This window comes from Heteronotia binoei, chromosome 6, assembly GCF_032191835.1.
Source record: "Heteronotia binoei isolate CCM8104 ecotype False Entrance Well chromosome 6, APGP_CSIRO_Hbin_v1, whole genome shotgun sequence".
Lineage (NCBI taxonomy): Eukaryota > Metazoa > Chordata > Lepidosauria > Squamata > Gekkonidae > Heteronotia > Heteronotia binoei.
This window is the reverse complement of record NC_083228.1, coordinates 34,230,526-34,247,377: the sequence shown is the minus strand read 5'-3', so window position 1 is coordinate 34,247,377 and position 16,852 is coordinate 34,230,526. Positions and strand designations below refer to the sequence as shown.

Genomic DNA, 16,852 nt, shown 5'->3' with positions numbered 1-16,852 from the left:
ACTGTGCTGTAAGAGCAGGAGATGGCTTCAGAGGTACAGGGTCAGGAAATAGGAGAAACTACCTTATAATATATAAAAGGTACACCAACTGATCAAGACTCCATAAAGCCTTAATCTGATACCCTTAAAAAGCAGAAAAGAAAACACTGGCCTGGAGAAAACCATATTCAGATCCCATTAAGGACACATCACATATTATGCAAACCTTAATCACCAAAGCATCATACAATAAATAATGAAGCTGTAGCCACTTACAGTTCCACTCAAACAGCACATCAACATGAGACATGCTTTTAGGGTTCCCATATGCCCATTGGGGGTGGGTCCCCCCCCCCCAATTTGGAGGCCTCCAACCCATCAGCACAGGATTGCCTGGTGGGAGGAGTCTTGCTCCTGATGAGCTTGATCGACGCTCAATGTGCCTGGCATGATGATGTCACCCAGAAGTGATGTAATTAAGCCAGGTGTGTCACGTGGGGATGCTCTAGCAGTTGTGTTAAAAACTCTATGGCTCCATAGAGTTTTTTTACCAAAATGCCAGAACAACTTGGCATGATTACATTACTTCCAGGTGATATCATCGTGCTGTGCACACTTGGTGTGCGTAAGGACAGTCCCCCCAGCAGCAGCCAGGTAAGACCTGGCAACCATGCATGCTTTTCCATACTCAATTGTCACATCAGACTTCACTTTGCAGCCTATCCTTGTAATGCATGAGGCATCCACTCACAGTTCAAAATGGCCATGGCCCTTGAAGGCATACAAAATAAGGCAAGCACATTGCACAATAAACTACAGATGCAATAACATCTATATAGCGGAAGCATTTCTTTGATGAAGCTCAAGCTTCATAATAGTAAAAACTGAAATTCCACTGTAATCTGCACTAACAGTTGAATCATAAGTGAGGCTCCAAAACAATTAGTTTATCTAAACTTAAACTGAAATGCAGATGCTGCTACTTTGGCAAAAAATTCAGTTAAACATTTATTTCAAAGGATTTTAAAGGATTCACCAATCTAATTTTGTTACACACTATGTGCCAAGGCATAACTGTGTAATTATACACACTTGCAAAACAATTATATTTGCTAGCACTGTACATTCAAAATGTGAACAAGTTATTACTATAAGAAGTCTACAAATTTATGCAAATACAGAATGAAGGAATTGTTGAAAAACGGGGAAATAAAAACAATTCTCATGGGATTCTCTGTCTTTTCTAAAACACATTTGGACCTCTTTTTTAATAGCAGTACACAGTGGATTGTCAGAAGCTGGGGGAAAATAATGACTCTTACCCGTATTCTCACTGTCACTGTAGCAAGACCCGGAGGCATTGTTCCACCGATATCAAAGGCTTCCACTAAAAATGTGAACGTTGCATCTGTGTCAGCAAATGATTCAAAATCCAGGGGCTTTAAAAGTGAGAGTTCCCCAGTAAACTTGTTCAAGGAAAAAAACTTTCGTGCTTCTTGGGTTCTTATTCCATAAGTAATATTTGACCCAAGGTCAACATCTTTAGCCTAGAAGTAATTAAGAACAGAGGCTGGCTTATGCATTTTAGAAGACAAAAATACCGCATACTCCAAATTATTATTTTTCTAACTTATCCGAATAACATTTTTCAAAGTGGATTTTGAAAAGATGGTCATGAGCTATAAATCATAACACAAATATCCTCTATTCCCTCTAACGAGTTGCGAAATGTGGAAGCAATCAGCCCAATACAAAGACAGCACCAAATATATGAAGAGATTATCACTAGGGCCACTGGGGCCTCTCTTCCTCCATCCTTCTGGGTATGTACTAAGCTAACAAGCTTCTTGCTCACCTATTTACCATTCTCATTCCCAATTCTTAAATTATTCCTGTATCAGGACAGGGTCCAGGCATGATGGGGAACAATACTAGTATTGCCAAGTCCAATTCAAGAAATATCTGGGGACTTTGGGGGTGGAGCCAGGAGACATTGGGGGTGGAGCCATAAGTAAAGTTGTGACAAGTGCAATTGAACTCCAAAGCGAGTTCTGGTCATCACATTTAAAGGAAATGAACATCTTTTAATGAAGAATAGGGGCACCTTCTTTTGGGGCTCATAGAACTGGACCCCCCGGTCCAAATCTTTTTGAAACTTGGAGAGCATTTTGAGGAGTCATCAGATGCTATGCTGAAAATTTGGCGTCTCTACCTCAAAAAAACAGCCCCTCCAGAGCCCCAGATACCCCCAGATCAATTCTTCATTATACCCTATAGGAATTGATCTCCATAAGGAATAATGAAGTGCCCAGCAGACATTTCCCTCCCTCCCCCCCCCCCCCCGTTTCTGACAACTCTGAAGAGAGGGAGGGCCTGCTCCCACCTGGGGATTGGCACCTCTACTCACAAGTTGCTCAACTTCCAACTTCTTCAAAGTAACACAGAGCAACCAAAGGTTCAAGTTTACCTTTCCTATGCAAATGACCTCTGAAAAGATTGTGCAACCAACAGAGAGTCTGGGCTACTTTCACAACCACTGGGAGCAGCCATCTTGTTCTGCCTGCTCCCTCTGCCCCCATTCAGCCTTAAAGACACAGATACACCATCCCAAGAGGAAGCCTTTCCAAGTGGAGTCTGAAGCCTCTGGAGGTGGAAAGGCACATGGTGGCTGTGGGGTCGGGGCTTCTCCCTGCCGGCCAGCTGACTGAGAGTGGGAGGGAGCCTGGGAAAGCGGGAGAACCCTCACTGGGACCTGGGGATTGGCAAGCCTAAACAATACACTGTATCAGGTCATGAGGTCCAGAGAGACCTGATTCAGGCAGCAAGTTCATTACTAGTATATGGCCTATTTATGGCATTCCTTAAATGAAATGGTCTCAGGACTCATAAGAGTTTGTGGATGGAATGGGGTTGTGAGGGCACAGGGCTCAGAGAAATTATGTTTTGCTTCCCCCTGGGGAAGAAGGAAGGCAAACTTTCCTGGGAGTAAGCATCATCAAAGAGACTTGAGTAGGATTGGGCATAGACTTGCTTAGGATTTCTCTCTTTGTAGCACACTAAGGTTGCAATCACACACCCTAAATGCACTTTCAATCCACTTTCAGTGCCCTTCCCAACTGGATTTTGCCAGTTCATAGAGTAAAATCCAGTTGGGAAGTGAACTGAAAGTGGATTGAAAGTGCATTATTCATTGCAGTGTAATTGCAGTGTAACAGTGCAAACCTAACCTTTCCAAATCCACTAAAATTAATAGGTTCAGAAAAGTGTAACTCTTGTTAGGATTGCACTGTAAACCATTTTACGAATAATGTAAGAAAGAAAGTGGAATTCATTAGGTTCAAACAGATGTTAAAATTAATAAGGAGTAATAGTTTAGCAAGTTAATTTTAAAATGCAATTTAAAAACTGTAGTAGCATCAAGATGTTTTAATATTAATCAATTTTTCAAATATTGATGAACGTTCTTTTAATTAATTTATTACAAATACTACCATAATTTATTTCTGCTTTATATAAGCTACAGCTAATATGTGTTATAGCACATTCAGGAGTTTTAATGTATTCTCCCATAATAAGTAATATTAATTTTTTGTTTTAATTGATTGTCAACTAGATGGGTCTTTTGGCACTACAGGGTTATGAAAGAATCAACTGAACTGATAATATCCATGGAGCTTATGCCTCTCTTACCTCTAAACGTAGGAAGACTGTGCCCAGGGCCATGTTTTCAGGAATAGACACTGTATAGGAGGCGTTAGTGAACACAGGGCTGTTGTCATCTATATCCAGGACTTTGATTCCCAGAGTTAATGTTGTACGTCGGGCATCTACAGCTCCATCAGTTGCTTCAACAATGAGTTCATAATAGTCCCTTTTCTCTCTGTTTAGCTTCACCGATGTATAGATACTGCCATTAGATGTGATGCGAAAAAGATGGTTAAAGTTTGCCAAACTATAGCGGACTTGTCCATTGGTTCCGGCATCAGGGTCAGTAGCCTAAAAAGGAAGAAAAAAAATACAATAATAGAAAGAAGCCTCCAGGACTCATGAATTCTCCCAGTTGTCACTAAGATTCCTGGGCAGATGCAACATAGCAGAGAAATTCCTACTTAAGCAGTTTGGGCTGTAATCTTACAGATACTTTCCTGGGGGAAAAAACCTATTGAATAACACAATACTTACTTCTGATTAGACCTGCTTAGAATGGTCCCTTGGACATTAATGTCTAAGAGCGTAAAAGTGAAGCAGTGATTGCATGTTCAGGCAGAATCCAGGTCAATATACATTAGGGACTGAAGGTGAGGGTAGCAGATCCACCTGCACAGACAGTACTTCAGTATTAAGCCAGTAGGTGCTGGTGGAATGGTCCATGTTAGCTACTTCCTGAAGTTCAATGCTTTCTTCTGACACTCCAGAACTAGCTGTGTAATCTGAAGTTTTGCTTTACCTGCTGGCAAGCTCTTCTGTCCTGTTCCTTCAATCACAAGCTACCATATCCTCCTGATCCAACACCACTCCATGAACCCTTACCCATGGACACAACGTGAGCCCTAACTAGACAAGGAAGGCTGTAGCCATAGGGAGGGGGGAAAACTACTGGTTGCACTACCCTTCTTGAAGGACAGATTGGATCCACATAGGATTCCTCCCCCCCTCTCCAAGGAAACAGGCTATTTAATTTATTAGGGAGCAGCTTCAGTTTAAAAGCTAGGCTTTAAGCAGGAAACTTTTGTTATTTTTTGCCTTTAAAGTTAATGACAGATTTTGCCCTTCACCCCATCACTAATATTCTAAACTTAACCTACAAAACCCATCTTTGCTTAGTCATTCAGAATACTCCCTGGGCGTCAGATGGTTTTTCAAATGCATTATGAACTCAGGGCTTTTTTGTGTGGAGGAGCCCACAGGAGTGGAGTTCCAACTGGGCTGGCCAGGGCTCCAGCTGGTCTGATCCACCATGCACCAGCCATGTGCTCCCAGGGCAGATGGTGCGGCCTAATATGCAAATGAGCTCCTGCTGGGCTTTTCCTACAAAAAAAGCAGTGATCATACTTATGTGATCCTTTAAAAAGGCTATCTAACTACAATGCCTCAGTATGGGAGGATACTTAAAGGAGTAATTTAAGGGCAGTATTTATTACTTTGGGCATTTTATGCTGCTTTTTTTTCCTTAAAGGGACTCAAAGCAATTTACAGAAATTTTCCAAACAAACCAGATTGAACACTATAGTATAAACAAGCAAGACAAGGGTTGCCAGGTTTGCATTGGAAAATACTCGGAAAGTTTGGGGGTGGATTTGGGAGAGGGTGTGGTCTAGGGATGGGAGGGGCCTCAGCATGACACAGTGCCAGGGAGTCCACCCTTAAAAACAGCCATTTTCTCCAGGAGAGCTGATCTCTGCCAACTGGAGATCAGTTGTAAAAGCGAAAGATCCCCAGGCTCCACCTGCAGGCTGGCTGGCTGGCAACCCTAACTGCTACAAAACAAATATATACTAAGCTTTGGTCACAGAGCTGGCTGTCAGCCAAAGTGCAAGATTGAATGTGTTTTTTATAATCAGGTAATTTCCCCCCCATGTTTAACAGTGTTCTTGTTCATCATATATACTTCTTATAGTAACAATAGACACGAAAATACATAAAATAAGAACGAAAGCTTACGTTCTGAATAAAACTAAGTTGGTGCAATCTCAGGTGCAATCGACTCCTATTTTGTTCTATGCAGTCAGATGTCAATGTTTGATTTTTAATCACTTCTGTGAAAGCAAATCTGGAAGTCCCACTTAGTAAGGCACATTGACTATTTTCCTGAAGCCAAGAAAAGGCCACAGAATATCACATACTAGACTGACATCGTTTAATTTGGACTCTTTTCCTCACATTAATTACACGAAGGCCTAGTAAATTTAGGTCATGTAAGTGAAATGAAGTGCACTTTTGAATCAGACAGCTTCATTTGCATACACTTACAAAAGAGCCTGTTAGTGATCCCAGAAGATACCATAACACTAAGGTCTCCAGTTATCAACAGCAGTGTCAGGAAGTTTCTGGAGATGTTTAATATCCAGTTCCAGTGTTCAGTGTGCGGCAGTATAATAAAACCATTTATCTTCATGGAAATCAATTAAAAGTTAATTAAAATTGTTAATAAAAATCACACTCATGTTCTCCTTTTGTACTACATCAACACAATAAGCATTAATGCCTTTAGCTTTATTTCTGTCTGACTATTAACACAACCTCACAAACAACATCTTACTGGGGATATCTCTGTGTGGCTGCTTCCATTGCACTCCTAGATAAAAACTCTGTGCTTCCTCCAGCAGAACTATAGGCAGAAAGTCATCTTTTGTTAACATTTACTACTGCTGTGTATAGAACAACAGGAGGTGTGTGTGTTGGGGAGGTGTCTCTGCAAAGTACTTCACAACCTTGTAAGTTCCAGACTGTTTCTCCCTCTCCTGTATTTAAAGGTATTTAAAGTCAAGGTATGGCTGGGTCAGGGAAAGCACTAAATGACATAGAGTTGCCAAGTCCAACTCAGAAAATATCTGGGAACTTTGGGGATGGAGCCTGGAGACTTTGGGGGTGAAGCCAGGAGACTTTCTCATCCCCTAAAATAAATACAGTCTTCATTTCCCAATCCCCCAGCAGCTGCATTTCCACAAAATGAAAGTGAACACACCCCCACACACTAACAAAGCAGCCAAAATAAAGAGTTTGCAACTACACACTTTTGTGATCTCACTGGGGCAATTTATTCATAGGATTTGCTGAATGTAACCATCTGCTATATTTCAACTAACTTTTTCAGACTAACAGGGAAATGAAAGGAGAGAAGCCCAGGGGGTGAAGTTTTCTTCCATTCCATAATGAGGTTCAAGTAAACTCAATTTTACTATACACAACTTCTGGAACCAATGCAAATTAAACAGAGGGACTGCACTGGTTTCTCTTCCTTTCTCATATGGTTCCAATTCCAATTTAAATTCCTTTCTCACATGGTTCATACACTCACTGGGAAGACCCACATGACTCTGTCTGCTCACCCTGCCCATGCAGCTATTCTCCAGCTGACATTTAAAGGCACACACATAATCCAAAATACAAGCAGTTTGAGGACAGAGTGGTACTTGGGGAGAGGATTTTACTACATTAACCTCTGGTATGCAGCATCCCAAGTAGGCAATTTTCTCCTCTACGTTATTTAATATCTATATGTGCCCTCTTGCCCAGCCGGTCTGCGGGTTTGGGCTGATGCTATATCTATTAATGGACAGCCAACCAGATACCACCCTAGGAGTTCTGGCCAGCGCACTGGAGGCCAACTGGTTGAAGCAGAATTTATTGAAATCAAATTCATCTAAGAAAGAGGTCCTTTGCCTGAGCTGCAAGGGGGTGGAATCAGGGATCGGGCTCTCAACGGGGTGCTGTTAGCAGCAGTGGGGTGTTAGCAGCAGTGTCAACAGTGAGGAGTCTGGATGTGACTCTGGATGCCTCCCTTTCACTAGAGGCTCAGGTCATGACTATTGCCAGATCAGCCTTTTTCCATCTTTTGGCAGGTCACGTAATTGGCCCCCTATCTCTCTTTCTATGACTTAGCTACAGTGATTCCATGGTCCCCTCCAGGCTGGGCTACTGTAGCTCACTTTATGCAGGGCTAGCCTTGAGACTGAACCAGAAACTACAGCTGGTTCAAAATGCAGCTGCACATGTCCTTATGGCGACTTCAGTATAAGCACATATACAGCTTGTGTTCTGCCAGCTTCACTGGCTTCCAGTGGTGTACCAGATCAAATTCAAAGTCTTGGTATTGACCTTTAAAGCCTTGCGTGGTCTGGGACCACCATATCTACAGGACCATCTTTCCTGCTATGTTCCTCAGAGAAATCAACATCTGCTGGTGATCCCTGGTCTAAAGGATGTTCACTTAGCCTCAACCAGAGCCAGAGCCTTTTTAGCTCTGGCTCCAGCCTGGTGGAACAGTGTCCCAATTGAGATTATGGTCCTGTGGGACTTAAGATGAAGAAGATGAAGAAGATATTGGATTTATATCCCACCCTCCACTCCGAAGAGCTCAGAGCAGCTCACCATCTCCTTTACCTTCCCCCCCCCACAACAGACACCCTGTGAGGTGGGTGGGGCTGGAGAGGGCTCTCACAGAAGCTGCCCTTTCAAGGACAACCTCTGCCAGAGCTATGGCTGACCCATGGCCATGCTAGCAGGTGCAAGTGGAGGAGTGGGGAATCAAATCCGGTTCTCCCAGATAAGAGTCTGCACACTTAACTACTACACCAAACTGCATTACACAAAACTACACCACTACAACCATTCTCCAGGACTTACAATCATTCTGCAGTAAAACAGTGCTCTTCTGCAAGATCTTTGGTTGAGACAGCAGACACAATATTAGATTGACCCACCTGCCCTATCCATCTATTACATTGTATAAGGTAGAAGTATTTTTATGTATTAACTGGTGGGAATTTGGCCATTTGCTCATAACCATTTTTTTTTTAATTTTAACTTCTACAGTATTGTGTTTTAATCCTTTAAACTGTGCATTTATGTGTTGTGAGCAGTCCTGAACCTGCTTGCGGGGTAGGGCGGGATATAAAATAAATAACAAACAAATATATTTTTGTTTCAGAAAAGACTATATTTGCCAATCCCCATGTGGGAGCAGGGAATTCACTGGTTTGGAGGTCCTCCCCCCACTTCTGGGTCACCAGAAAATGGGGGGGGGGACATCTGCTGGCACTCCATTATTCTCTATGGAGACTGATTCCCATAGGGTATAATGGAGAATTGATTGATGGGTATCTGGGGTTCTGGGGGCTGCTGTTTTTTGAGGTAGAGTCACCAAATTTGCAACATAGCATCTGATGACTCTCCTCAAAACACCCACCAAGTTTCAAAAAGATTGGACCAGGGGGTCCAATTCTATGAGCCCTCCAAAAAGGTGCCCCTGTCCTTCATTATTTCCTTGGTCTTTTTTTTAAGTCCTTTTCTTTTTTATCTATTTCATTTTGCAGTGCTGACAGCCTTTCTTCTCTTGCTCTTTTGTCTTTATTATTCAATGTAATTAATATACCCCTCATTACTGCTTTATAAGTGTCCCATACTGTTGGATATTCCATAACATCCGTTTCATTTATTTGGAAGAATGCTGCAGTCTCCTTTTCTAAGAATGATACAGTGTCTTTATTTTGTAGTAAATCCTCATTAATTCTCCATCTTCTTGATTTTCTTTGCAATTTTGTTGACCAGCATATTGGATTATGGTCCGCCCAAACCTTTGGAAGAATCTCAATTTTTTTTGTTATGAGGCCCAAGCCTTGGGAACCCCACAACATGTCAATTCTGGAAAAAGAATTATGCCTTGCTGAGAAAAATGTATAGTCTCTTACCTCAGGGTTGAACTTTCTCCAAATGTCTTCTAGATTTTCCTGTTTAATCAACTCAAAGAAAGAATTGGGCAGCTTCCCTTCTTTATCATTCTTCTTTGGACTTGATCTGTCAAGGTTGTTTTGTATTGTCCCATTAAAATCGCCCATCATCAATACCTGGTCATAAGTCTCTTCGTCCATTTGTCTATTTATGTCTTTAAAGAATTTGTCTTTCGCTCCATTGGGTGCATAGAGTCCTAGTAGTAACGTTTTTTTCGCCTCTATCGTCACCTCAACAGCAATGTATCTTCCTTCTTTGTCTTTAAAGATTAATTTTGGGTCAAGTTGTTCTTTAATGTAAAAAACCACCCCTCTTTTCTTTTGCTCTGCTAGTGAAAAAAATTCCAACCCCAAATTTCTATTCCACAAAAATTTACTGTCCTTGCGTTGTATATGAACTTCCTGTAAACAAATTATATTACATTTTTGCTTTTTAATCCAATGAAATGTTCTCCTTCTTTTCTGTGGTGAATTTAGTCCATTTATATTCCAAGATAGTAATTTGTACTCCATTATGATGTTGGTTCTTTATTTTCTTCAAAAAAGCTATGCATCTCTTGTTCGCTTCTTATTGTAATCCTTTTGCCATTTTGTTCAAATCCAAGACCCTCTGGTATTATCCATCTATATCTTGTGCCCTCTGCACGCAACTGATCGGTTAGCTTCTTGTACTTTTTCCTATCGCTGATCACTTCTCTTGGTAGCTCTTTCATTATTTTAACTCTGCTCCCTTCTATTGCCCAGGCTTTTTGGTACCCTTTCCTCAAAATTTTCTCTGCCACCTCTTTTGATCTTAATCTTATGACGATGTCTCTTGGCAGACCTTTATTTTTCGCATAAACTGAGTTGACTCTGTAGGCACCCTCCAACATACTCTTAAATCTGTCAGGGTCTTCTTCTATGTACTCAGTGATGATATCCACCATATAGCCTTTTAAGTCTGTATCTTCTTTTTCAGGTACCCCTCTTAGACGCACTTGTGACTCCAGCAACTTACAGTCGTGTATTATGACCTTTTCTTGAATTTTTAGCAAGGCAGAGGCCTGTGTATCCACTTTCATCTCTACCTCTTTCACTTTATTTTGAGTCTCTTCCTTAAAATTCTCTATCTCCTTCTTAAGGTCTCCAACTTCTTTTTTAATATCTTTTTTTATTGCCAAATGCAATTTGTCCATAGCTTTTAACATTTTTGCCTCCAGAGCGTCAAATTGAGACTGCATCTTGTCAAATGATTGGGCTCTTGCACGTGTTGTTCTTTCTACTGACATATAAAAAATCACCAAACCTTAAAAAAATCCCCACATAAAATTTAGCATCCAATCCAATAGCTTAGAGCCAGTTCTTTCAGATGAGACTAGTTTCGTTTTTCTCCCTTCTTCCTGAGCAAAGATATTGAATTTTAACAATTTTGACAGTTTTTCTCCCTTTTAAAATGGCAATCGTTATTTCTCTATGGTACAGTTCCAGCCTAGAGAGGTCTCTCTTCGTCTTTCTTGATCTGAGTCTTGGACTCAATTCCTTCCTAGTTCAAAGGTCGGATGTCACAGCTCTTGTTGTCCTTATAGGCTCTGATTTATTGTCCAGCCCCTTTTAGTTTCACTTCCTGTCACAGCTTAGACTGATCTCGTGTCTAGTCTCGCAGTTTTTTGAGCTGCATGAAGAAACCGCAACCACAAAAATTCACAACAATATGTCTTTTCTCCAAAATATCTTTGAAGGCAATTGTTTTTACGGCGTTCAGTTTTCACAAGCTGAATTCTTTTCCTGCTATGCCCCCACTCAGCTCAGTTCATTCTAGGTTCTGCAGTTTATGGGCATATATACACGGCAACTCTCTTTTCTTTCTTCTGCGTCACCAGCCTCCCATTGCCAACTTTCACTCTTATCTTGAAGGGTTTTTTTTTTTTTTTGCTGTTGTTCACATCCAAAGCCACAGAGCTCAGCTTAACAAGGTAAAAGTTTTTTTTTTCCCATTCAATTATGCTTTGCCTTCGTCTGTTATTAATCCACTCAGTGTTTAAACTATATTCAAAGTCTCTCAGAGTGAAGATAAGAATGATGAGTCTACCTTTTAGATGTTCTCAACTCCCCCGGCTGCTATTTTCTTGCAATTAAAATCAGTCCTTCTAGAGTGCTTGGATTCCGACAGCCTTAAGTGACCGAAGTCACTTTAGAGTCACTGCAGACGATGGTTGACATTCCATTGCCGGACATCAAGAAATGAAGGAGTCAGCTCCCTGACTGCTCCAGTTCGATATCAACAGCATTAAAGGAAGATAAGTCGTCTTGGGTTAACCCTTGCCTAGGGTTAATGAGCATAGACCTTATCAGGGGTCTTTAATACCCTGAACAGTGACAATAAAATCCCCCTCTGTTAGGGAGCTGCAGACTGTCTTCCAGCCAAACAGGAAGTTCCTGTCCTTCATTATTTCCAATGGAGGGAAGGCATTTAAAAAGCACACGGTCCCTTTAAACGTGATGGCCAGAACTCTCTTTGGAGCTCAATTATGCTTGTCACAACCTTGCTCCTGGCTCCACCCCCAAAGTCTCCTGGCTTCAACCTCAAAGTCCCCAGCTATTTATTGAATTGGGCCTGGCATCCCTAGAAAAGACAGTGTTCAAAAGGATCTGACTTTATTGAGGGATGGCCTTAGTTCAGGTGGCAGCAGCATACCATATATTCATAGACTTAATCCATGCCAGATGTGTGCAAGTAAAACCAATGCACATTCTCAGAGAGTTCTGCTTCGAACAAGGGCGACATGAAAGCAATTAAACAGCTGCTAACAGGATTACAACCAACCCCATTAAGCCAATAGTAAATTTAAAAAGATTTATCACTGTCTAAAATTAAACTGCCAAATTAACTTGTGTAAACATGTATTTTGCAATTTATCGTAGAGGCAGAAATGTCTCCTAACTGTTGACAGAGATAATAAAAAATGTATTAAAGACATATTAGAAATCTGGATCCCCAAAGGTTTACACAAAAATGTCTGTACAGAAAATAAAGGCTTTTAAAAACCTTCTGCATGTCAGAATTCATCAAAGCTATGTTACATAATCTGAATTAACTGAATTAACTAAGAGGTTGAAAGAATCAAGGATGTATCTTCAAAGGAGAGGGTGAGAAAAGGGTAAAAACGTTTTTAAAAGACTTAATATAAAAACTCTTCTGTTTCCTGCACAATGACAATTTAAATGGGCCAGGTTTTAATGGCAGAGAGTTCCACAAGGATACAAAACTTTCTTCACATGTTCCTCCGTAGAGTAGTTGTGAAACATTTTCCTCTCCTCTCATAGTTAGTTTATTCACAGCAAAAAAACAATACAGATAAAACCAATGCTGGTTACAGCAACTGATATAAATTGTGCTGAGAGAACAAAGGTAAAATTGCTACAATCAATTACAAAACATGCATACATACATACAGTTAATAACAGGATTAAACATTTTAAAAACGATCAACTAAGAGAAAGAAAATGCCTAGCTATTTCCCTCTCCTTAAAAGAAGGGCAGCAGGGAGCTGTGGTCAGTCTTTGATCATTGTTTACCCTTCCAAAGAGGTCAAACTAGGGTTGCCAACCTCCAGAGGGTGGGTGGAGATCGCCAGCTATTACAACCGATCTCCAGGTGACAGAGATCAGTTCACCTGGAGAAAATGGCCACTTTGGTGGACTCTATGGCATTATGCTCTGCAGAGGTCTCTCCCCGCTGTCCTCAGGCTCCACCCCCAAATCTCCAGGTATTTCCCAACTCAGAGCTGGTAACTCTAGGTCCAACTGTGACTTTAGTTTATGCACTTTAATATATAGGAAGAGAAAATCCATTCCACAATCTGTCTCCGACAATGGTCATCTAGGAAGGCACTAGCATGATGAAGACAATAATCTTTTCTTAGTTGTCCTCACATCTGTCAGAAATATGTTTCTTTTGAACATGGAACCTCATTTTAACAGCAGTGGTTAACAGCAATCAATGGACCATTCTTACACAATTATGAAAGCAATCCTACATCAGGTCTGTTCAGTTGTAAGTCCTAGGCTAATTGCCACGTTCTCAGGGTGCAGGCAGGCGGGAGTCCAAAGCCAGTCCAAGGTAAAAGTCCAGGAAGTCAAGCAGGGGCCAAGTCACCAAAGCAAAATTGCAAACTGGAATCAGAAGTCAGTGTCCAAAAGCCAAAGGATCAGGATGCCAAGGAATTCAAGCAGGCCAGGGTCTGGAATCAGGAAGGAACATGGATGCAAGCCGGAGAATCGACTTGTTGCTTCCACAAGGTTACCAGGGCCTGGGTGGGAGTTATATGGGAGCCTCAATCAGCCTGCTCCCTGGGTGGCAGCGACTCTGCTAGAACTCAGGGCTAAGAGATCTGAAGCATCCACATGCCTCATGGTCTTTGCTCTGAAAGTTCTTTTCAGAGCCTGCTTTGAACTCTTGAGATGAGAGGGGGAGAGCCTGGAGGAGGTTGATTGTCAACAAATGGCACTGGTGCCTGGAATGTGGGGAGAGTGATTGATGGGCCAGTTGCTGGTTGTTCAGCTGAGGAGCTGGTTGGCAATTCTTTCAGGTCTGTTAACTCTTCCAGCTCCTCCTCATCAGGACTCATGACACTAATCAATGGGCTTACTCCCAAGAAAATGTTATTAGGACTGCAGCCTGTGACTACTCCTGCTTTTTAAAAAGTTAAACTATTCTGTGCCACAAACATTAGTGAAACCAGAAGTTAGGACTACAGTGCATACCTAAGTGATCAATAAATCTGGGCCAAATAGGCATATGGAGATATGGATACATGAGTATTGCTTTAAAAAACAACAGTTTGAAGGTGGTTGGTAAAATGAGTACCCAGCTTGCTAGGGGGAAAGTGTAGATGACTGGGGAAGGCAATGGCAAACCACCCCGTAAAAAGTCTGCTGTGAAAACGTTGTGAAAGCAACGTCACCCCGGAGTCAAAAACGACTGGTGCCTGCACAGGGGACTACCTTTTTACCTATTACCCTAATTCTCCCCTGGCTATTGCATCTGATTTTTAAATGTACCTAATTCTGCACATACATCCTTACATTTGATGGGCTGGGCCATGTATATCTTGTATAATTGAAAATGAAAAGCATCAATTAACCCATGTGGACTATTAACAATGTTTGCAGTATTCTGCCCCCCCCCCCCAAATATTCTGTGCCAACATATTCCAAATTCTTGCACAAGAAAAGCCAAGTGCTGCTGTCTGTATAGATAATGTAGATTGACAAATAGTCATCCATTGCTTTGCTTTGAATACAGAAATGTTTGTGTACATTATGGTCACAGATCAATACTGTTAAGCTAATATCTGTGTATGGAATTATCACATGGAAGAGTGGGATAAATACTGCTATATTTGTCTCAGACTTATCTTGAAGCGATTTTGTTGATATTCAGCACCAAATCAATGCACTGCATTAAAGTGAAGCTTTGCCTGAATATAAATTAGGGTTCTTTCGAAAAATCCTATGAATAATCTGTAGCTCAATAGCTACATTTTGCCAGTGACTGTCACAAAGGAATGGTGAGACGGTGCATGTTTGGGGACAGTACTCTCACTGAGTTAGACCACTCATGGAATGTCTCCTTTGATAAGTGACACTTTCCTTCTATGAATGGATGGATACATTTCTTAAACTCAGTCAACATAAAAACAAACAAGTTCTTTGAAAGCGTCTATAAGATTTGTTATAGTCTGGTCGCATCTGTGCATTGTGTAGTCGTTGCTGAGAGGAACTGCCTGATTGTGGAAGCACCCCAATACCTAATGGGGTCCCATACTTGTACCTGAACTAGAGATCCTACAAAACAGGGCAAGTGAAAACATTCTGCTTAGGCCAGAAAACTTGCCCAGGCTTGGCTAAATAAGGTTGGATCCTCAAGGCTAATTCCACTCTCCTGCCTCTCCCCCACCGTACAATGGAGTGTAAAAAGACTATGGGTTCTATCTAGGTATCTTAAAACCTAACTGACAACTGCTGCCTAATCCTCCCTTGTCTCCAATACCCCTTCCTGGTACTTATTGTGTTGCCCTATGCTAATGTGCAAATCCTTTGCACAACCCCCCTTTCTTTCCTGTCTCCTCCATCAGAGTGCTGAGGTAAAATTAATCTCAAACATTAAACCATTATGGCCCTTCCTGGCAGCCATCAGGAATACATTCTCACCTTTTGTTTTAAACTAGGAATCTATTCAGAATTATCAGGAAAGCCCATCAAAGATAGTTAACTCGCTCATATTTCGGGAGGGGGGGGGGTCCTGCCTGTCAGAATACTATATAACCTGAGAGCAAATCACAGCTTTATGTGTGCTGGGAAAGGTTGTATCCCTGTTACTCTAAGTAATGGGCCTCTTTGACGTGTCATGCTGGCTGTGCACGTCCCCATCTTCAATTTCTACATGGACTTCTACACATCTGGACAGGAAATATCACCTGAATGTCTCTATTCCTCACTCCTATTTTCCTAGCCTCTTGATTGGTTGCTTATGTGTGATTGTATTCCTGCATATTTTTTGAAATAAACATTTTAAACTATTTTAAATCTGGAGTATTCTTTCTGAATATTATCAGTGAGAGAGCTCCGCTCCAAAATAGCTCTACTTCTGGTCTGCTTCTGCTAATTCCCCCCAAAAGAGGAGACCCCAGCAAATCCAGTAACACAACAGACGGTGTAATACCTTGGACATGAAGGCTAGACTTATGAAGTGATCAGAGTATGAAAAGCAAATGACAACATAACACACAAAAATATTCCTTTGTGTTTCCTTGTGTTAAAAAGAGTGATTTACAGCTCTAAGGATTTGATCTTTACATCCCTTGCTTGAGTTCTGGAATCCAAGCTTAACATGTGGCACAAAGTTTTAATCATGGATACAACTTTCTCTCTAAATAGCCTGTGGCCTATAAATGTGTGACATAATCCAATGAATCTTGGTATAGGAACTATTCCAATTCATTCTGCTGATCACCAGTAATAACCTTAGGTCATTCCTCTACCTTATAATCTACATCTTTCTTTTTTTTAAGCCTGGAGTCAGGGACTCCATTCTGAATATATGTGTTTTGACTGGGAAGCCAATGGAACAACATTCTGCTATGACACTTAAAAATTTAAAATGCACAGTGCAAATATATTTGCAGGCACTGACACATTAAGAACTAACAGTAAAGATTAAGATTTAAATATATTGCCCTCAGATTCCATTACTGTAGGATCCAGAAAGCCTCATGAAGAAGAATGTTGTGCTTTCACAGTGCCACTTATGAGGGAAGTACCCAACATTTTTTACCATGCTAACCTAAAAGAGCCCAAAAATGGCAACAGGGTGTGGTATTGTAAAAAGTATCAGACACAGAGAGGGTAGGGTTGCTGGGCAAATATGTGTATAGTATCTTCTC

At 41.2% G+C, this 16,852-nt stretch overlaps 1 protein-coding gene across 3 annotated transcripts in view; it reads right to left on the bottom strand.

Annotated features, from left to right (window-relative positions):
* PCDH15 (protocadherin related 15) overlaps positions 1-16,852 on the bottom strand; it is a 475,582-nt gene that overhangs the window by 172,725 nt on the left and 286,005 nt on the right. For all 3 annotated transcript variants that reach the window (XM_060241241.1, XM_060241242.1, XM_060241243.1), the window contains exons 19-20: positions 3,670-3,975; positions 1,302-1,526 (exon numbers count right to left, since the gene is read on the bottom strand). In XM_060241241.1, coding sequence (XP_060097224.1) covers positions 1,302-1,526; positions 3,670-3,975 — 531 coding nt within the window. The remainder of the gene's footprint in view (positions 1-1,301; positions 1,527-3,669; positions 3,976-16,852) is intronic.